This window comes from Ovis canadensis, chromosome 4, assembly GCF_042477335.2.
Source record: "Ovis canadensis isolate MfBH-ARS-UI-01 breed Bighorn chromosome 4, ARS-UI_OviCan_v2, whole genome shotgun sequence".
NCBI lineage: Eukaryota > Metazoa > Chordata > Mammalia > Artiodactyla > Bovidae > Ovis > Ovis canadensis.
The window spans coordinates 41,655,389-41,676,281 of record NC_091248.1 but is presented as its reverse complement, the minus strand read 5'-3'; the positions used below and the strand labels follow the sequence as shown (position 1 = coordinate 41,676,281).

The window sequence follows — 20,893 nt, the reverse complement described above, 5'->3', positions numbered from 1 at the left end:
TCTCTCCAGGAATTTAAAACTGGCTTAGAGCACAGTGTGTGCAAAGACCCAGAGGTGGGAAAAAGTTGGGAGCTAAATTAATGTTGGTGACATTCCACAGAGAAGGTTCACAGACTTCTGTTGCTGAGATCTCACCGAACTCATGTTCCTAATAGATGTGTTTTTGTTTAAGTTGGCCATACTGATTTCTGTTGACAAAGCCAAAAGATCTTTAACTAATATAATTATTACTGCTTATAAATGTAACCTGCTTTGGAACCATGAATGTTTGAGAAACAATATATTTGAAGGCTGGATTCATAACCCCCAAATTACCCAAAAGAGATGAGACACTGGATAAGAACTAAAAGTATGGTGTTAAAAAGCAGGAAAGGTGTGGTTAGAATTTGATTGCTTGTATATAAAACACAAGGACAGTCAAGTAACTTGTATGGAGGGCATTACTATGTGCTGAGAATGAAGCAATGGGAAAATGCATTCAGTTCAATCTACAAATATTTACCAACATACACCCTACATCGGGCATGAACCCTTTAGCAGGAAAATGGGAGATCCTTATTCTCTTAGATTTTCTATTTTGGGGCTTTAACTCAAGTAAAAGCTTTCCCTTCATATTTTCTCTGCTAATTATTTAAAACAGAGTTTATATATGATAAATGTATTATCCACAAACTTCAAGTAGTCAAACTGAATGGAAGTCCTTCAGGGATACTGTAGAGATACAGTGATGCCTCAGGAATCCAGGGGGATAAAGGAGATGAAAGTTCTCAAACTTCAGGAAAGAACATTAATATTCAGTTCAGTTCAGTTCAGTGGCTCAGTCGTCTCCAGCTCTTTGCAACCCCATGGACTGTAGCATGCCAAGCCTCCCTATCCATCACCAACTCCCGGAGTTTACTCAAACTCATGTCCATTGAGTCAGGGATGCCATTCAACCATCTCATCCCTCTGTTGTTCCCCCTCTCCTCTGCCTTTAATCCTTCACAGCATCAGGGTCTTTTCCAATGAGTCAGTTCTTCACATCAGGTGGCCAAAGTATTGGAGTTTCAGCTTCAGCATCAGTCCTTCCAAAGAATATTCAGGACTGATTTCCTTTCGGATGGATTGGTTGGATCTCCTTGCAGTCCAAGGGACTCTCAAGAGTCTTCTCCAACACCACAGTTCAAAAGCATCAATTCTTCGGTGATCAGCTTTCTTTATAGTCTAACTCTCATATCCATACATGACTACTGGAAAAATAATACCTTTGACTAGATGGACCTCTGTTGGCAAAGTAATGTCTCTCCTTTTGAATATGCTGTCTAGGTTGGTCATAACTTTCCTGCCAAGGAGTAACCGTCTTTTAAGTTCATGGCTGCCGTCAACCATCTGCAGAGATTTTGGAGCCCAGAAAAATAAAGTCAGCCACTGTTTCCACTTTTTCACCATCTATTTGCCATGAAGTGATGGGACCAGATGCCATGATCTTCATTTTCTGAATGTTGAGCTTTAAGCCAACTTTGTCACTCTCCTCTTTCACTTTCATCAAGAGGCTCTTTAGGTCTTCTTTGCTTTCTGCCATAAGGGTGGTGTCATCTGCATATCTGAGGTTATTGATATTTCTCTTGGCAGTCTTGATTCCTGCCTGTGCTTCATCCAGCCCAGCATTTTTCGTGATGTACTCTGCATATAAGTTAAATAAGCAGGGTGACAATAATACAGCCTTGATGTACTCCTTTCCCGATTTGGAACCAGTTTGTTGTTCCATGTCCAGTTCTAACTGTTGCTGCTTTACCTGCATACAGATTTCTTAAGAGGCAGGTCAGGTCGTCTGGTATCCCCATCTCTTTCAGAATTTTCCATAGTTTATTGTAATCCAAACAGTCAAAGGCTTTGGCATAATCAATAAAGCAAAAATAGATGCTTTTCTGGAACTCTCTCGCTTTTTCAATGATCCAACAGATGTTGGCAATTTGATCTCTGATTCCTCTGCCTTTTCTAAAACCAGCTTGAACGTCTGGAAGTTCACGGTTCACGTATGGTTGAAGCCTAGCTTGGAGAATTTTGAGCATTACTTTACTAGCATGTAAGATGAGTGTAATTGTGCAGTAGTTTGAGCACTCTTTGGCATTGCTTTTCTTTGGGATTGGAATGAAAACTGACCTTTTCCAGTCCTGTGGCCACTGCTGAGTTTTCCAAATTTGTTGGCATATTGAGTGCAGCACTTTCACAGCATGATCTTTCAGGATTTGAAATAGCTCAACTGGAATTCAATCACCTCCACTAGCTTTGTTCGTAGTGATGCTTCCTAAGGCCCACTTGACTTCACATTCCAGGCGTGAGTGATCACACCATCTTGATTATCTTGGTCATGAAGATCTTTTTTGTATAGCTCTTCTGTGTTATCTTGACACCTGTTCTCAATATCTTCTGCTTCTGTTAGGTCCATACCATTTCTGTCCTTTATTGAGCCCATCTTTGCATGAAATGTTCCCTTGGTATCTCTAATTTTCTTGAAGAGATCTCTAGTCTTTCCCATTCTGTTATTTTCCTTTATTTCTTTGCACTGATCACTGAGGAAGGCTTTTTTATCTCTCCTCACTATTCTTTGGAACTCTGTGTTCAAATGAGTAAATCTTTCCTTTTCTTCTTTGCTTTTTGCTTCTCTCCTTTTCACAGCTATTTGTAAGGTCTCCTCAAACAGCCATTTTGTTTTTTTGCATTTCTTTTCCATGGGGATGGTCTTGATCCCTATCTCCTGTACAATGTCAGGAACCTCCGTCCCATACTTCATCAGGCACTTTATCAGATCCAATTCCTTGAATCTATATCTCACTTAGACTGTATAATTGTAAGGGATTTGATTTAGTCATAGCTGAATGGTCTAGTGGTTTTCCCTACTTTCTTCAATTTAAGTCTGAATTTGACAATAAGGAGTTCATAATCTGAGCCACAGTCAGCTCCCCATCTTGTTTTTGCTGACTGTATAGAGCTTCTCCATCTTTGGCTGCAAAGAATATATCTATCTGATTTTGGTATTGACCATCTGGTGATGTCCATATGTAGAGTCTTCTCTTGTGTTGTTGGAAGAGGGTGTTTGTTATGACCAGTCTGTTCTCTTGGCAAATCTCTATTAGCCTTTGCCGTGCTTCATTAAGCATTCCAAGGTCAAATTTGCCTGTTACTCCAGGTGTTTCTTGACCTCCTACTTTTGCATACCAGTCCCCTATAATAAAAAGGATATCTTTTGGGGCATTAGTCTAGAAGGTCTTGTAGGTCTTCACAGAACCATTTAACTTCAGCTCCTTCAGCATTAGTGGTCAGGGCATAGACTTGGATTACCGTGATATTGAACGGTTTGCCTTGGAAACGAACAGAGTTCATCCTATTGTTTTTGAGACTGCATCCGAGTACTGCATTTTGGATTCTTTTGTTGACTGTGATGGCTACTCCATTTCTTCTAAGGGATTCTTGCCTACAGTAGTAGATATAATGGTCATCTGAGGTAAATTCGCCCATTCCAGTCTATTTTAGTTTGCTGATTCCTAAAATGTTGCTGTTCTCTCTTGCCATTTCCTGTTTGACGTCTTCTTATTTGCCTTGATTCATGGAGAAATGGAGCAGTGTCTGTGAGGCTTGGAGCGTCGGGTGCTCGGCACGCTGGAGTGGCAGTGAGAGATACCCCATGTTCAACTCAAGAGCTGCCGCTGCGCTTCACTGGAGCAGCTGTGAGGAGATACTCCATGTCCAAGGTCAGAGAAACCCCAGCGAGACGGTAGGTGCTGGAGCTGGAGCGGCTGTGAGGTAATACCCCATGCCGAAGGGCAAAGGAGAAACCCCAGCAAGATGGTAGGAGGGGCTAATTTGTCTTTAGAATCTAACCCTATTCCCACCAGAGAGGCTCAGAGGGCTCAAACAAACCTTGTGTGCACAGGACCCAGAGATCCCACAGAAACTGAGACAGAACTGTGTTTGAGCATCTCCTGTGGAGGTACAGGTCAGCAGTGGACTGCCACAGGGACAGGGGCTCTGGGTGCAGCTGGCTTGGGTATGGCATAAGCCCTCTTAAAGGAGGTCGCCATTAACCCCACCATAGAGCTACAAGAACTTACACAGGATTGGGAAATAGACTCTTGGAGGGCATAAACAGAACACTGTGTGCACTAGGACCCAGGAGAAAGGAGCAATGACCCCACAAGAGACTGACCCAGACTTGCCCAGGAGCATCCAGGAATCTCCAGTGGAGGTGTGGGTTGGTGGTGGCCTACTGCAGGGTTGGGGGCACTAAGTGTAGCAGTACGCCCATGGGATCTTTTGAAGGAGGTCACCATTCTCTTCACCACCTCCACCATAGTTTGGGAAAGGGAAGGGGAAGTCGCTCAGTCATGTCTGACTCTTCATGACCCCATGGACTGTAGCCTACCAGGCTCCTCCGTCCACGGGATTTGTCAGGCAAGAGTACTGAGTGGGGTGCCATCGCCTTCTCTGAAAATCCAGCATGGGAATCACTATATTAAATTAGTTCTAGAAAAAAAACATTAAAGATATTTTTTTTTCTGAAATATACAGAACATGTCATGCCAAATCTCTTGTTTATACAATAAACTGGTAATACTGGTAAACTGCACATATAGCTTATATTCCCAAAACAAAATAACTTAAATATTAAAACATACCTTTATGTTACCATCATAACTGACCTTAGAAGCATAACAAATGACAATATTCAATACGGGTAAAAAGCAGGGAGGGAACCCAACTCCACTCATCAACAGAAAATTGGATTAAAGATTTACTGAGCATGGCCCTGCCCATCAGAACAAGATCCAGTTTCCCCCAGAATCAGTCTCTCCCATCAGGAAGCTTTCATAAGCCTCTTGTCCTTCTCCATCAGAGGGCAGACAGAATGAAAACCACAGTCACAGAAAACTAACCATTCTGATCACATGGACCACAGCCTTGTCCAACTCAATGAAACTATGAGCCACGCCTTGTAGGGCCACCCAACACAGACGGGTCATGGTGGAGAGGTCTGACAGAATGTGGTCCACTGGAGAAGGGAATGGCAAACCACTTCAGTATTCTTGCCTTGAGAACCCCATGAACAGTATGAAAAAGCAAAAAGATAGGACACTGAAAGATGAACTCCCCAGGTCGGTAGGTGCTCAATATGCTACTGGAGATCAGTGAAGAAACAACTCCAGAAAGAATGAAGAGATGGAGCCAAAGCAAAAACAACACCCAGTTGTGGATGTGACTGGTGATAGAAGCAAAGTCCGATGCTGTAAAGAGCAATATTGTAAAGGAACCTGGAATGTTAGGGCCATGAATCAACCAATAATATTGGCAACTGGCTAAACACACAGATTCTAAGGGCTTATGTCCCTGGATTCTGATTCAGGGAGGTATGAGAACTAAATCTTTGCATTTTTAACAAATGTTGTAAGTCAGGGAATAGGAAAATATGGCTCACTATCCCCTCTGCCAGTTTTTCTAAGTAAAAGTGTTATTGAAACACAATTACACTCATTCATTTACATATTGGGAGTTGTTTTACTGCTAAAAAGCAGAGATAAATAGTTGTGACCGAGACTGTACAATCAGAGGCTGAAATATGCTCTCTCTGGCCCTTTATAGAAAAAGCTGGTCAACTCCTCTGTCAAGAGAGTCTCATGCAGGCTATCTAATGTCTGTTGTAAAAGTTTCTTTTACCTCTGCACTTCAATGGTTTTTTCAAAAAACATTAATTTAAATGTAATACTAAAAAACAGAAAATGCCATAATTGACTAAGAACAGTGAAAGTAAATTCAGGAAAACATAAGGATATCCTTGCAAAATAGTAGCTTAAGATAAGTGACTTGCACTTTTTATTTCTCAAATTGAGAGAAATATACACTTCTTCTAGAAATCATAAAACATTTATAAAATCACTACTAATTAGCAAGACACAAGATTAGCTCTACTAAACTTTTGACATGTCTCCTTACAATCCTCTTGGTAATTGGTTTATTAAATGCAAGAAGACACATTATCTAGGGGACATGACTTTATTCTCAAAGTTGATCTTACCTACAGTTCATTAGTTTTAAAATATATATGAGTGATACACCTATAAGAGCTGAGTCGTCCCCATTAAACTCAGCCTCATGCAGGAAGGGATTGTACCATACTCATTTTTCTCTTCACAGCAAACAGGATCCTACCTGGTACTTAGTAGGGACTCGTAAAATGTTGGTAGAATGAATTTGATAAAGAAAGCTACTAGACAGCTATGTTCCTGCATTATGTCCTACTTCTGAGAACTTTGAGAATTGCTCTCATTCATGAAATACAATGTATTACCATTAGGTTGTTACTATTGAACACCTACACACTTTCTCTTGCTCTTTTAAGCTCACTGTTAGATGTGTCACTGTTGAAAACGTGCTTATTTCCTTGTTAATTTGAGTTTTGCAAGGTCAACCCACAGTTTCCCAAAATAACACTCTATCTGGTGTTTCCCAGAAATAGCATATACAAATATGACATTTAAAACTGCTCTTTGATTTATGTGATCTGCACTTGATGGTGAATAATAGTGAGAAGTTTTCCAAATTTGAACATGAAAATGTACTGCTCTTCCCCAAAGGGAAAGTGGCAGAACATTATAAATAAGCTAAGACTATTCCTCTGTCAACACATAGCCAGCTATGTATATATATAGCCCCACAAAGAAATATCTTCTCAGCTTCTTCTCAAAGTCACCAGCCAATGAAGTGACCAATTTAGTCACACTGGCCAATTAAGTAAAACTAAAAGTTACCAAACCAACTACAGAAGAACACTGAGGCCACCCCAATTACACTTGGGTCCATTATAAAACCTGAAGGAATAACAAGACGAATAAAAACACAAATAAAACTCAGAATGAGACAGATACCCAAGATAATGATCTTATCCTTCTAAACATGTATAGTCTGACAATACAGATTTACTTGTGTTTTAAATTTCATATCATCTCATTTTCCCCTATACCTCTGGAAGCTCAGAGGAACTGAAAAATAATCAAGCACTTAGAAAATGAAGATAACTCAGAAATCACTGAATACTGAATAAGTTTATTGCAATTATCTCATTTTTACAGGTTCCATTCATTCATTAGTCATGAACTGATTTGTAAGAAATAAATACCAACTTTTTCTAGGTGCCAGGCTCTTTGGTAACCTTTCAGATAAAACAAACATCACATCTATCCTCATCAAGTTTACGTTTCAAACCAGGAAGAGATAGCTAAAAATTTACACTTCCCAATGACTAAAGCTATAATAATTTCAACAAGAAAATAAGTAATGTAGTATTGGGTTTAACACAAAGGATAAAATAGGAATGAGAAAGAAGACACACCTAAATATTCAAACAATTGCAAAAGGATTTTCTGGTAAAAGGGAAAAAATGGAATACTTAAATAAAATGGGCAAATTACTTGAAAAGCAAAACACTGAAAACTGACACATGAATAACTAAGAAAATCTAAACAGTCATATAACTACTTAAAAAAAATGAACCTGCAATTTAAAATCCTCCCACAGAGAAAATTCCAGGCTTCACCAATTTACTGTACCAAAATATTAAGGAAGAAATAACATTAAACTCTTCCAGAAACAGAACATTTTGGAAATACTGACCAACTCATTATGCAGATATATCCTGACACTAAATCTAACAAGAGGATTTCAAGACAAGAAAATTATAAACTAACCTCATTCATGAACATAATAGCAAAAACACTATAAATAATAAGAAGTAAAATCTAAACATAAATAAAAAGATACAAGCATCTACAGATTTTGGCATCTGATGGGGGTCTTGGAACCAACTCCATGGATAGCAAGGGATAATTGTATGTTTTTCCCTGTACTAATGGGTGTGTGGTGAATGGAGATAAGGTGGATACGCCAAAGGGACAATTTATTTCCAGAGTGGGACAAATTAGGTAGGGGAGAGATTTCATCAGGCTACTCAGAAAGATTTGCGATTTAAGACTTATAAATTGTTTATTTATGTAATTTTCCATTTAATATTTTTGGACTAGGGTTGACTACAGGTAACTGAAACTGTGGAAGGCAAAATGGTAGATAAAGGGAGACTACTATATCAGGATAATATTATTAAGCAGTGGATGAGAACAGGAAGTCTAGATATAAGAAAGAAGATATCAGAGATTAAATACTGCAGGACGACTGTGCAAATGGCATTTCTATAACATCATTACTTCAAAGGTTAAGATATATCTTTACATGACAGGTTTATAATTTCCATCTCATTCCTTTTTTTAATGTTAAGACTAGAGGTCTCAAATTCTGAGGTTTCTGATTCAATAACAGGAGAGAGATAGTATCAAATGATAATAAGAAGTATTTAGTCAAGCATAACCACGTGCTAATACAGTGACTGTAAGCACATTACTCAACTTCTCCAGGCCTCAGTTTTCTCATCCCAATATAATATTAATAACACTTGTGAGGAATAAGTGAGATAATCTATGTAAGATGTTAGCATAATGCCTGGCATATAATAAGCATAACATTGTGAGCCATCATCACCATCATCATATAAAACTGGCTAAGGTCATTTTAAACATATTTTAGTATCATAAATATTTTTAACCAAACAACTTAATGTATTCATAATTTATTATTTTGTTTCTTACACAAAACAAAAACGTCCTCTGCATCCTAGCCACAGGTGCATAAACCCTTCACCCAGCCATATACACTTTATAAACAATAAATAGGTAAGGAGGACCCGTTTTCCCCCCAAAAGAACTGCTTTTGATAAAATTGCTGATATTCCACTTAATTCTATGGTTAGACAGTACTGATAAGCTCCCCCAAATAATGCAAAAACAAAATCACAGAAGACTTGACTTTGACTTGATTGGAGAACAAAAATCAAATAAGAAAATATATTTCTTCTAAAAGTGTATGAAAAAAATCTTAACAGTAATGCAGTGAAACTGATATTAAAATAATTGGGAGAGTTCTTCAGATGCTGCCCTGAAGATACAAAGTGACAAAAAAACTTCATTACAAATCTGCTAATAAAAAAAATAAAGCAATAGAAAAAGCAACTGCTTTGCTTAGTACTAATTACTATGTTATTTTTATATAATAAAAAAATTGTGTTGTTGTTTAGTCACTAATTCATGTCCAACTCTTTTGTGACCCCATGGACTGTAGGCCACCAGGCTCCTCTTTCCATGGGATTTCCCGGGCAAGAATACTGGAGTGGACTGTTTCAGTCTCCAGGGGATCTTCCCAACCCAGGGATCGAATCCACATCTCCAGCATTTCTTTTTTCCCCTGAGCCACCAGGAAAGCCCAATAAAAAAACAGAACTCCCATTATTAGATGTTGGAGAAGGCAATGGCACCCCACTCCAGTAATTATTGTGAAGAATCCAACAGTTAATGATGTAAAATTCTAGACAGTGTCTACTTTTGAATAAGTGTCAGATTATCATATAGAAAACTTGTTCTATTAAAAGTATCCTGGCAATGGCCCCCACTCCAGCACTCTTTCCTGGAAAGTCCCATGGGCAGAGGAGCCTGGTGGGCTGCAGTCCATGGGGTCGTGAAGAGTTGGACATGACTGAGCGACTACACTCTCACTTTTCACTTTCATGCATTGGAGAAGGAAATGGCAACCCACTCCAGTGTTCTTGCCTGGAGAATCCCAGGGACGGCGGAGCCTGGTGGGCTGCCGTCTATGGGGTCGCACAGAGTCGGACACGACTGAAGCGACTTAGCAGCAGCAGCATAATATTGGGCTTCCTTTGGCTCAACGGTAAAGAACCCACCTGTTAATGAAAAGAGGAGGGTTTGATCCCAATGTCGGGAAGATCTGGAGAAGGAAACGGCAACCCACTCCATTATTCTTGCCTGGAAATCCCATGGACAGAGGGGCCTGGTGGGCTACAGTCCAGGGGGTCATAAAGAGTTGGACACAACTTAGTGACTAAAAAACAAATAAAACATAAGACTATTGTTAACAAAACCATGTGCAAATGTTATATTACTAGGTTGCAATTTTGTAAACACATTAGGAAATATCAAATTTAAAACTTTTTGACTTTTTTGGTCTTTATAAAAACTTATAAACTGAACACTTTTTAATTCCTTCAATTTTACAAGAAACATTTTCAAAGGTGTCTTTTTATTACTTAAACTTGTCTAAAATTATGAATATCCACTTCAGCATTGCATAGCACATTTTTATTTTTCAACGACTTGAATTTTATAATATTTTTATAGGATCAATCTGTGTCCAAAAAAAAGTTAATTTACATACTAGAAATCAATTTGATATTAGTTTCCAGCAATTAACCAAATACTCAGGACTCCAATTTATTCTGACTTCAAAGTCTACGTATGTCTGAGAGAAGCCTGCATGTATATGTACACACACACACACATACACACACACACACTGACATACACACACACAAGAATTTTTGCTAGACTTTGTCTGATTTTGTTATTCTTTTCCACAGTTAATAGGGTTACCGACAGACAGAGTGCCATTAATTAGATTTACTTTTTGGCTTTTTCCATTCTTCTCTAGAAACCATTGTTTATTTTCCAAGGTCTATTAAACATTTTGAGTTGCAAATGTTAGTCACAGTAGAGCATTGGGCTGTTTTTATAAATTTTCTGCTGAATCTCCGTTATAGGAAAAGATAGTAGTGTTTCTCTCTATTTTCTGTTAAGGTTCAGGAAAATCCACTCTTCATATCATAGTTGAAAACCATAATAGAGAAACCAATGAATTTTACCCTCCAAGTATAGCTGTTATGTAAAATAATTCCACAAAAGTTTATGTAATAGAAGAAATAATTGCTAATTCTCCCCTGAAACCAAGTCTGGACACTGCCAAAAGTTTTTTTTTTCTTTCTGTTTTTTAACATTTATTAAAATTTAAACTATAAGCACAAGTGCAAGTATTACTATAAAGTATCATCTGTATGGCAATGGGCTAGGTTGATACATTGTACTCACAAACAACTGCAATTATCAGAGGCAAACAAACCCCTTTCTCAATCATTTTAACATCATCCATAAGCATTGTGCAAACTGAAGATCTGAAATATTTTGATACAGGAAAATCTATGAAGTTTGAAGATTCTAGAAGTTAGATAGATGCCTTTCTCAAATATGAGAACTTGATACGCTGTAGGAAAACTAAAAGGCAATCTCCTTTCACTTTAATAAGGAAGTTATAAGATGTAATGCAATGGGGCACAGCATTCTCAGACAACTTTATTAGGCTTCAGCACAATCCCCCAAATCTACACTTGCAAATATTAATTTGTAATTTGAACACCATGAAAATTAAATCATCACCCGAGGCAGACTGATTCACTGGCAAGGGAGCAAAAGTTGGAGACCAAGGGCCATTTTCTATGGTTACCATTAGCTGATTATAGTCAGTAAAGAAGGTTATTTTACCTGTTAAATAACTGCCTCTCCACAGAACAGGCCCATTAAAAAAAAAAAAAGAAATATTTGAGCTCAAACATTTGAACAGTGTATCACCAAAAGGTAATTTTTATTTATCATTTTCCTAGAAAATTGATCTCACTCTTACTCTTTTAATGTAACTTTTTACTTTCCTACCCAATTTCTACTCTTCTACAGCATCTTTTTAAAATCTGAGAGAAGAGTTAATTCTTAGCATTTTAACCTTTCTCTGACTGACTTGTTAAAATTTAGTAGGAAGTAACAGATTTCAGGCACTTAAGACTAAGGGGAAGAGGGAATCTAAGAGGTAAAGGAGGAAAGAGATGGAAAAACCCAAAATACACCTAACCAACCTGAGAGTTTGAGCCTCAGGTTGGTTCCCTGCTGAGAACCTGTAACCCTGCTGATAACCTGCTTCTCAGACTCATGCAATTTCCAACAGTGATCCCTTTGTCATTTACCCATGGCAGAATAGGGTCAGGCATGTCTTGGCCAAATCTGGTACTGACCACAGTTTTGACCAATAGCCTGGGAAATAAAATCATCCACTCATGCTCAGTTCAAATCCAAACAAACCAATGAAAGAGGGTAAGGTCTGCATCTACCAGGGAATATATCACAGGAAAGAGAATAGAACAGATAGTAGGTGTTTTTTCTTTTTAATTTTAAGTTTATGTAGAACACATTAAAAAAATTTTTTGTTTTAAGTGGAGGAAAACTGCTTTACAATATTGTGTTGGTTTCTGCTGTACAACAATGCAAATCAGTCATAATTATACATATATTCTCTCCCTGTTGGGTCTCCCGCCCCTCCACCCATTCCACTCTTCTGGGGAACCAGGTTGCGCTCCCTGTGTTATATAGCAACTTCTCACTAGCTATTTATTTTGCACACGATAGTGTATATATGCCAATGCTACTTTCTCCATTCGCCCCACTCTCTCCCTCCCTCACTGGGTCCACCGTCTATCCTCTGTATCTGTGTCTCCATTCCTTCCTTGCATATGAGTTCATCAGTACCATTTTTCTAGATGCCATATATATGTGTTAATACATCATATTTGTTTCTCTCTTTATGACATTTCACTTTGTATAACAGGCTGTATTTAGGTTTATAGACCTCACTAGAGCTGACTCAAATTTGTTCTTTTTTTATGGCTAAGTGGACCTACCACTTCATGGCAAATAGATGGGGAAACAGTGGAAACAGTGCCAGACTTTATTTTTTGGGACTCCAAAATCACTGCAGATGGTGACTGCAGCCATGAAATTAGAAGACGCTTACTCCTTGGAAGGAAAGTTATGACCAACCTAGATAGTATATTCAAAAGCAGAGACATTGCCAACTAAGGTCCGTCTAGTCAAGGCTATGGTTTTTCCAGTGGTCATGTATGGATGTGAGAGTTGGACTGTGAAGAAAGCTGAGCACCGAAGAATTGATGCTTTTGAACTGTGGTGTTGGAGAAGACTCTTGAGAGTCCCTTGGACTGCAAGGAGATCCAATCAGTCCATTCTGAAGGAGATCAGCCCTGGGTGTTCTTTGGAGGGAATGATGCTGAAGCTGAAACTCCAATACTTTGGCCACCTCATGTGAAGTGTTGACTCACTGGAAAAGACTCTGATGCTGGGAGGGATTGGGGGTGGGAGGAGAAGGGGACGGCAGAGGATGAGATGGCTGGATGGCATCACTGACTCGATGGATGTGAGTCTGAGTGAACTCTGGGAGTTGGTGATGGAAAGGGAGACCTGGCATGCTGTGATTCATGGGGTCGCAAAGAGTCGGACATGACTGAGCGACTGAACTGAACTGAATATTCCATTGTCTATATGTAACCACATCTTTACTCATCTGTAGATGGACATCTAAGTTGCTTTCATGTCCTGGCTATTGTAAATAATGCTGCAATGAACATCGGGGTGCAAAAATGTGTCTTTTAAAATTGTGGCTTTCTCAGGGTATATGCCCATTAGTGGAATTGCTGGGTCATATGGCAGATTTATTTATAGTTTAATGAATCTTCATACTAGAATACCACTTTAATGGTGCCATCAAAATGGATCAAAAATTCTCTCAAACTGGCTTCACTATATTTGAACTCACAGATTTTCAGGTGATAAGAATTTTTAAGTTGATTTTTCTTTCCACTGAAGGAGTCTTTACTCTGCTAGATAGGAACTAGATCCTAGAATAATACAATGTTATTTCTTCCTTAAAGTTATGGTAAGGTTACCAATGAAGCCTGGAATTTTCTTTGTGGAAAGATTTTAAATTATGGGTTCAATTTTTTTCAATGATTTGCGGTTTTCTGGGGTAGGACGGTCAGGTTTAATAAGGAAATCCTTCCATGGGAGTGGCAGCCCAGAGCCAACATCTTTAGTTCTTTCTTTGTTACTGCTTCAAATAGAGGCTATGAGCTTAACATTTATTAATTCAAAGTCTTGGGCAACTAAACAATGAACGTGTATTTTTATGTCAAGATAGTCTTTAGTTATGTTCAGAAGACTGCGATAGGAAACCAAAACTCAGTCAGTAACACTGGTGATGAACTTTGAATTAAATCCAGTTTTTTCAAATTGATATCTAATTCTTAAAGGACAGTAAATCTCACTCACTCTGGAAACAAACCTTAAGGGTATTAAGAATATTAGCAGGTCAGTTAGTACTGGTTTTAGTGCAAAGTGATCTGAATTCTCTATTTATTGGTATAGCTTGGAGATCATATAATTAGAGGTTTTTTCATAGTTTCCTAGTAACCATTTTCTTTCAGAAACATTAGCCATAATTCACATATGCTCATTTAAGTTACCAAGCCTAAAAAAGCTATTCACTTGTTCATTAGAGATAACTCTGCCTAGTTAAGGTTTTCACTTGGGTGTATTCTTTTGATCATTTTCTCCTACAAATCATGGTCAAATGTCCACATTTTAATTACCAGCACACTGGCACTGCTTCTTTTGATAATGTAACACTTTTGATAATGTAACATTTTGTCCCTGGGGCAAAATGCCAAGGAGTCATCAGTGCAACTGCACCTACTCTTTGAAGGCGAGGCAGCAAACGTCACAACAAAACAAATGTGATTCATCCCTAACATTTTTATAAAACCCAACTCAATTTGAGGCATACAAGCCCATACACAACCTCGAAGCAAAACACAGAACACATGTACTTATTCCTCAGAGTTAGCACCTGCATACGAATGTGTGTTCTGTTTAGCAGCACATGCAGGACCTCTTTCAATAGCAGAGATCTAGCTCCTATGTGGCAGATTAAGACCCATCCAGGGGCAAGGAGAAAAACAATTTAAATATTCTTATCACCTTATAATTTGTGAGATCGAACACAGTGAAGTCAGTCTAATAAAACTCTTGACCAATCATACAAAACGGTTTTCTTTGAAAATTTAATATTATTTAGACCTCATTCATGTCTTAACAAGGATATCAAATTCAGTTGGTATAAAGTTTTTTTAAAAAATGAAAATTAATTAGAGCAGATTTTTATCCCATAAATGAGATTTTATCTTACAGTCTCTTATGAGACCATTAAGGTCCAAATGTAAAAGTCAACCAGTTCATAAATATGATAGGTCACCCACCCAGAGGCAGGTAGTAACTAATAAGAAAGAAACAATTAAAAGCCAAAGAAAAGTGAGATTATTCTTTTTAAAACCATCCTTCACAAATAATTTGAAAAGTTAAGCTAACAATTAAAAGGCAAATGCCTTTCTAATGTCTCATAAATTTTATTTCTTAACTCATACATTCTCTGAGAAGCCATTTCTCTGTCATTCAGGGACAATTCTTGTTATTTTACTCTAAACTAAAACAGTAAGGCAGAAATTGATGGGATGAACATTAAACAATTCACTCAAAACAGTATGAAAAAAATGAATGCAGAACCTCACACACATTTTCCAAGATCTGAAAAAAACAACTATTTTTTTTTCTTGCTCATTAAAAAAGGTTGAGGAATGGACATGTGAATTGATCAGAAACACTGAGCCTCAAGGAGAATCTGCAAGGAATACTGGGAAAGGGATTCTTACTATTCCTACTAGCTTAGATCTCAGAAAGTGTAGGCACTTGAGCTGTATTGCCTCCTCATTAAAACATAAAACTTGAATGTGAAGCCAGCACCACAGGTAGCAAAACTGAGCATGGAAACAACCATTTTGTGACCCTTGGATATAGCTATATGTGAAGCAGGTTCCATGTCCTGGGCTTTCAGTCATGTGAGCCAATAAATATCCTTTTAACTTCAGCCAGTTTGATTTGGACACTTCTTGTTTTTTCTTATTTTAAATCAAAATATAATTGACTTATTATATTAGTTTGATGTATGCAGCATAGTACTCAATATTTTGAAAGTTACAAAACGAAGTCTAGGTACCATCTGTCACCAGATAAAATCATTACAGTATTATTGACTATATTTCCTATGCTGTACATGACATCCTTGTGACTTATTTATTTTATAGCTGGAAATTTGTACTTTATCTCCCCTACCTATTTCACTCATCCCTCTTTCTCCTGCCCCTCTGGCAAGTACCAGTTTGCTCTCTCTCTGAGTCTGCTTTTGTTTTCACTTTTGTTTGCTTTCTAGATCCCACATATAAATGAAAACATGTGGTATTGTTTTTCCCCTTCTGACGTGTTTCACCTAGCATAATACTCTTTAGGTCCATTCATATTGTCACAAATAGCAAGACTTCGTATTTTGTTGTTGAGTTGTATGATGTTTTTGTATATTTTGGGTATTAGCCTTTATCAGATATAACGTTTACAAATAGGTTCTCCCATTTAGTAGGCTAATTTTCATTTTGTTAATGTTTTTCTTTGCTGTATAAAAGCTTCTTAGTTTGATGTAGTTTCTCTAGTTAGTTTTCCTACTTGTTTAGTTTTGCTTTTGTTTCCCTTTCCTGAGGAGACAGATTTGAAAAACTATTGCTAAGATCAATATCAAAGAGCATATTGCCTATGTTTTCTTTTAGAAATTTTATGGATGGTTTCAGGTCTTAAGTCTTTAATCCATTTTGAATTGATTTTTGTATATGGAGTGAGAAAGTAGTCCAGTTTGATTCTGGACTAGAATCAAATCCCAAAAAGTAGCTGTCTAGTTTTCCCAACACCATTTATTAAAGAAACTATTAACTATTTTTCCCCACTGCATATTCTTATCTCTTTTATCATAGATTAATTAACTGTATATGCTTATTTCTATTCCAAAAACCCCATGGACAGAGGAGCCTGGTAGGCTACAGTCCATAGGGTTGCAAAGAGTTAGACACGACTGAGCATGTACATACATTAAAGGCAATGTGTTTATTTGTGTCAGCATTAGACCGTACTGATGGCTGTAGCACTGTTGCATAGTTTGAAATCAGGGATCTTAATACTTCCAGTTTTGTTCTTCTTTCTCAAGATTGTTTTGGCTACTCAGAGTCTTTTATTTCCATACAAATTTTAGAATTTTTGTTCTAGTTCTGTGGAAAATCCCATTAGTATTTTGATAGAGATTGCACAGAATATATAGCTTGCCTTGTGTAGTATGGTCATTTTAACAATATTAATTGTTCCAATTCATCAGCCCAGTACATCACTGGACATTTAAAAACTTGCAGTAAAAGAGACTTTAAATGGCACATTGCTCTATACTCAGTTTAGAATCTGAAAAACAATTTTGACTGATTTCAGCATATTGAAGATCTCATTTAAAGTAAGTAGCAAAAAGGGGTTGTTATTTCCAATTTACAGGCACATGAAGAAAATCAAAAGCTAAGCAGAGTAGACAAATCTTTTTAAGCTTAGTGTAGTATCATTCATAACCTTATTTTCTAATATATTCTACCAACTCCATTTCAGTTTCATGAACATTATTAGTAAAAGTGGTGAGTATATGTTAGCTCAAAAGCTAAATATGGATTGATAAAGCAAGTAGGTTAATTTATGTTATAGAATTAATTATCTTTTCAAAACTTATTCTAGTTCAACTATGTTTATTTCACAATAGATTTCAATGTAGAGGTGAAATGTGGGAACTATATTTATATGTTATTACATTTCTATCCTAAGAAAGTTTGGTATATAGGAACACAAATATTTCATTAATAAGTTAAATCTCACTAGCAGGTAAAAATATATGCTTTTGCTTCTTTTAGGAATAATTTCCTTAAAGAAATAGTTTCTTTATTTTATATTTTGGTTTCATGCTTTCTGGTCATAGCCAATGTTTTCAAAGCTGACACTGATTGATGATAAAGGAAAATTTTAAAACACCAAGGAAAACACTTTCTAAAGATGCTTTGTAGCTCTCCATAATCTAATTTGTGGGAAATGGAGAGCGGAGCACCACAGAGTGCTTTTCAATAATTTATGGTGGAGATTCATCTCCTAAGTTTAGAAACACAATTTGTGACCCAACTGTGCTGTGAACCTATTAGTATAATTAGGCGGCTGGCTACATCCCCAACCTGGCCCTTTCTTTTTTCACTCTCTTTTGAGTCTGCATAGATTCTGTGCTCAGATCCATCCCTTGGAAAATGAGAAAATGAAAATATTTATAGTATATTTTTTATTCAGATTATTGCCAAAGCACAGAGCTGGCTGGCAGATTCTCATTGTGAGGATTTTTCCTTCAGAGTTTAGAGAAGAAGAGATAAACACCAATCCGAAATTTTTTTTTCATTTACATTTTAATAGACCAAGACTTTTTGATTGTGCAACGAAATCAATGACCTGGCTAAAATTTCACACTAAAAGGGAAAAAGAACCCAGGACACCACAGTCATAAGTATTTCTAGTTCAAGATTTGGTGGACTCATTGAGTTAGATTTAATATTTTAAAAAATATTTTAAATATTAACTTGAACTTAAAATGAAAAAGCAGGAGTTATTTTGTCTTTATTTTCTTTACATGACTATACTTGAGCTACAGAATATTGTTTTTTTACAACAAAGTATTGATCTTTATCCTACACTCACTTTCACATCCCTGAATCCATATTATTATCCAAATATTGGGCTCTGAAAGAAACAGACACTCAGATTTAGAAGAAAAAAAAGAGGAAAACCTCAGACAACAAAAGGCCGTGAATTATGCATAACCTGTGTGCTCAGGGACAACTAATTAGCACTTAGTTACAAAGAAAAGTAAATTATGATGCCATCCTCTGCCATCTATAGGTTAAAGAAAAATTTTATTTTGAATATTTGTTGTCAGCAAGAACCAAGCTCCACAAGGAAAACTAAAGTGTTCTACCTCATACAGTTAAAGAAAAATAACTATATTTAACCTGGTAATGAAATCAACAGAATTATTGAATAAAACTTGTATAATCAGTTCTTAAATGGCACTTTTTAGGATGAATGTTGAAAATAATATCCGCATAATAAGACAGAAGACAATTTTGCTTAATTAGGAAATTAAGCAAGTTTCCTGCTATCCAAGGTGTATATATAAAGAATTTTAAATTAAAAGTGCATATATTTGGATCTGACTTCCAGCTCTACCAGCATTATGAACTTGACTAAATGATTTAAACTTTCTGAGTCACAGTTGCCTAAAATGCAAAGTGGAGACTGCACTTGACCTATTTACATTATTTACCAAGTAAAAGATCTGAAAACATAACACTATGCAAATATAAAATAATGTTATTATAAAATTTTCAAAAGCATTAATCTCAAAATTACAGTGACCTTCCTAAACTAGGAGGGTAATTACATTGCCCAAGAAAAAACTGCATTTCATCAAATTACTAATTCAAAGGTTTCTTCCAGCTCAAAATGTAATTTTAATCCCTTATTTTGTAAATCTCTGGCATATTCAAAAACTTAATAAATATATCAGAGAAGTTCTAGATTTTTTTGCTATATCTAAACTGCTTTAATAAGTCTTTAACACTTCATAAAATTTAGCAATTCTACAATTATTAATTTAAGCAATTATAATTTTTTAATAATATATCTATTTTAATATTAGATTATGATATTCTCAGCATAATCTAATTCTGAGGATACCTTATGTGTGGGTTAAGTCAGTATTTCTGGACCTGAAGTAAAAAGTAACAATTTCCCCATGTATTCCAGTTATATGTGTTCCTTACCTTTTGTTTACAAGAAAGTCTAAATGGGACTTTGTTTCTCATCTATAGGTTGCTTGGGCAACTATATAGTTTGAACTAGATCTTATTCATAAATGTTGATAGTTTACTCCCTGATAGCTGCACACAATAACTGACATTTACTCAACATATCTGTAGAAAAAATTACAGAAAATAAAACATATAATAATTATTCTACGGGCTGATAGTGAAGCAGTTAAAACAATTAGTTAAGGAAAGATTTTAGACCAGGATGGCAAATATCTAGTCTAAATATTTAGACCTTCACAACCTCACAGCCACTAGTTTAGAACTCCAACATAAGCATTACCAATTTCTTTCAACCAAGCCTCAGTCTCTTGCAGAACATATCACTTCAGGTATGTTTGTGCTTGCTAAGCTGCTTCAGTTGTGTCCAACTCTTCACAACCCTATGGACTGTAGCTCGCCAGGCTCCTCTGTCCATGGGATTCTCCAGCAAGAATACTAGAGGGGGTTACCATTTCCTCCTCCAGGCGATCTTCCCCACCCAGGAATCAAACCCGCATCTCTTATGCCTCCTCATTGGCAGGTGGATTCTTTAATATTAGTGCCACCTGGGAAGCCTTACTCCAGGCAACTGCTACCAAGTCTGTGCATTTGACAATCAAGGAGAAAAATACTTACCTATTTTGTGCTTGTATTAATAGATCATTTTGTGCTTGTATTAATAACAACCTGTTAGGTATGCTTTTGATCTGTTTAACCAAATGAATTTTTACCTCCAGAATGAATACGCATTCCTATTTATAGCAAGGCAGATGCTGACTTTAGTACATTTATCATGGTTTTATCTAGAAACGGGTTAACAGTATTAGAAATAATACAGCGTGAAAAAGGCACAACAAATAAGACCTAGATGACTATCTTGAATAAGTAAAATGGTAAATTTCAGATTTCAGTCTTTTGAAACAGTAGTTAAATAAAAAGCAATTTTTACCCTGACCTGAAGAACAGAGATATTCCTAAAGAAAATTCTGATGAGAAGATATAAATTACTCAGAGTATTAATACTTTTAATAATTAATAATTAATTTTGTGAAGAAAAATCATCGTAGCAAGAAAAAATGTAAAATCATGTTAACTTGCACTAAGACACTCAGATAACCTCTTACTGGCTTTCTCTGCTGGGGTGGCAAAGTTCACATTATGTATGTCCAAATTTAGATTCTATACTGATGCAGCTTATAAGTCTCATGGCTACTTATATGCTCTCTCTATATGTGTAGTACCCACATGTGGCTTCAAACAAAGTTCCCTTGACAAACCAGG

At 36.7% G+C, this 20,893-nt stretch overlaps 1 protein-coding gene across 13 annotated transcripts in view; it reads right to left on the bottom strand.

Moving 5' to 3' along the window:
• The window catches only part of HDAC9 (histone deacetylase 9), a 1,067,281-nt gene that overhangs the window by 613,525 nt on the left and 432,863 nt on the right, over positions 1-20,893 (bottom strand). For 7 of the 13 annotated variants that reach the window (XR_011256609.1, XM_069587609.1, XM_069587617.1 and 4 more), the window contains exon 2: positions 9,818-9,975. The exons of the other annotated variants lie outside the window; for them this stretch is intronic. Coding sequence is in view for 6 of the 7 variants with exons in the window: in XM_069587609.1 (XP_069443710.1) it covers positions 9,818-9,890 (73 nt within the window). In the remaining variant the exon portion in view is untranslated. The remainder of the gene's footprint in view (positions 1-9,817; positions 9,976-20,893) is intronic. 13 annotated transcript variants of the gene reach the window in all.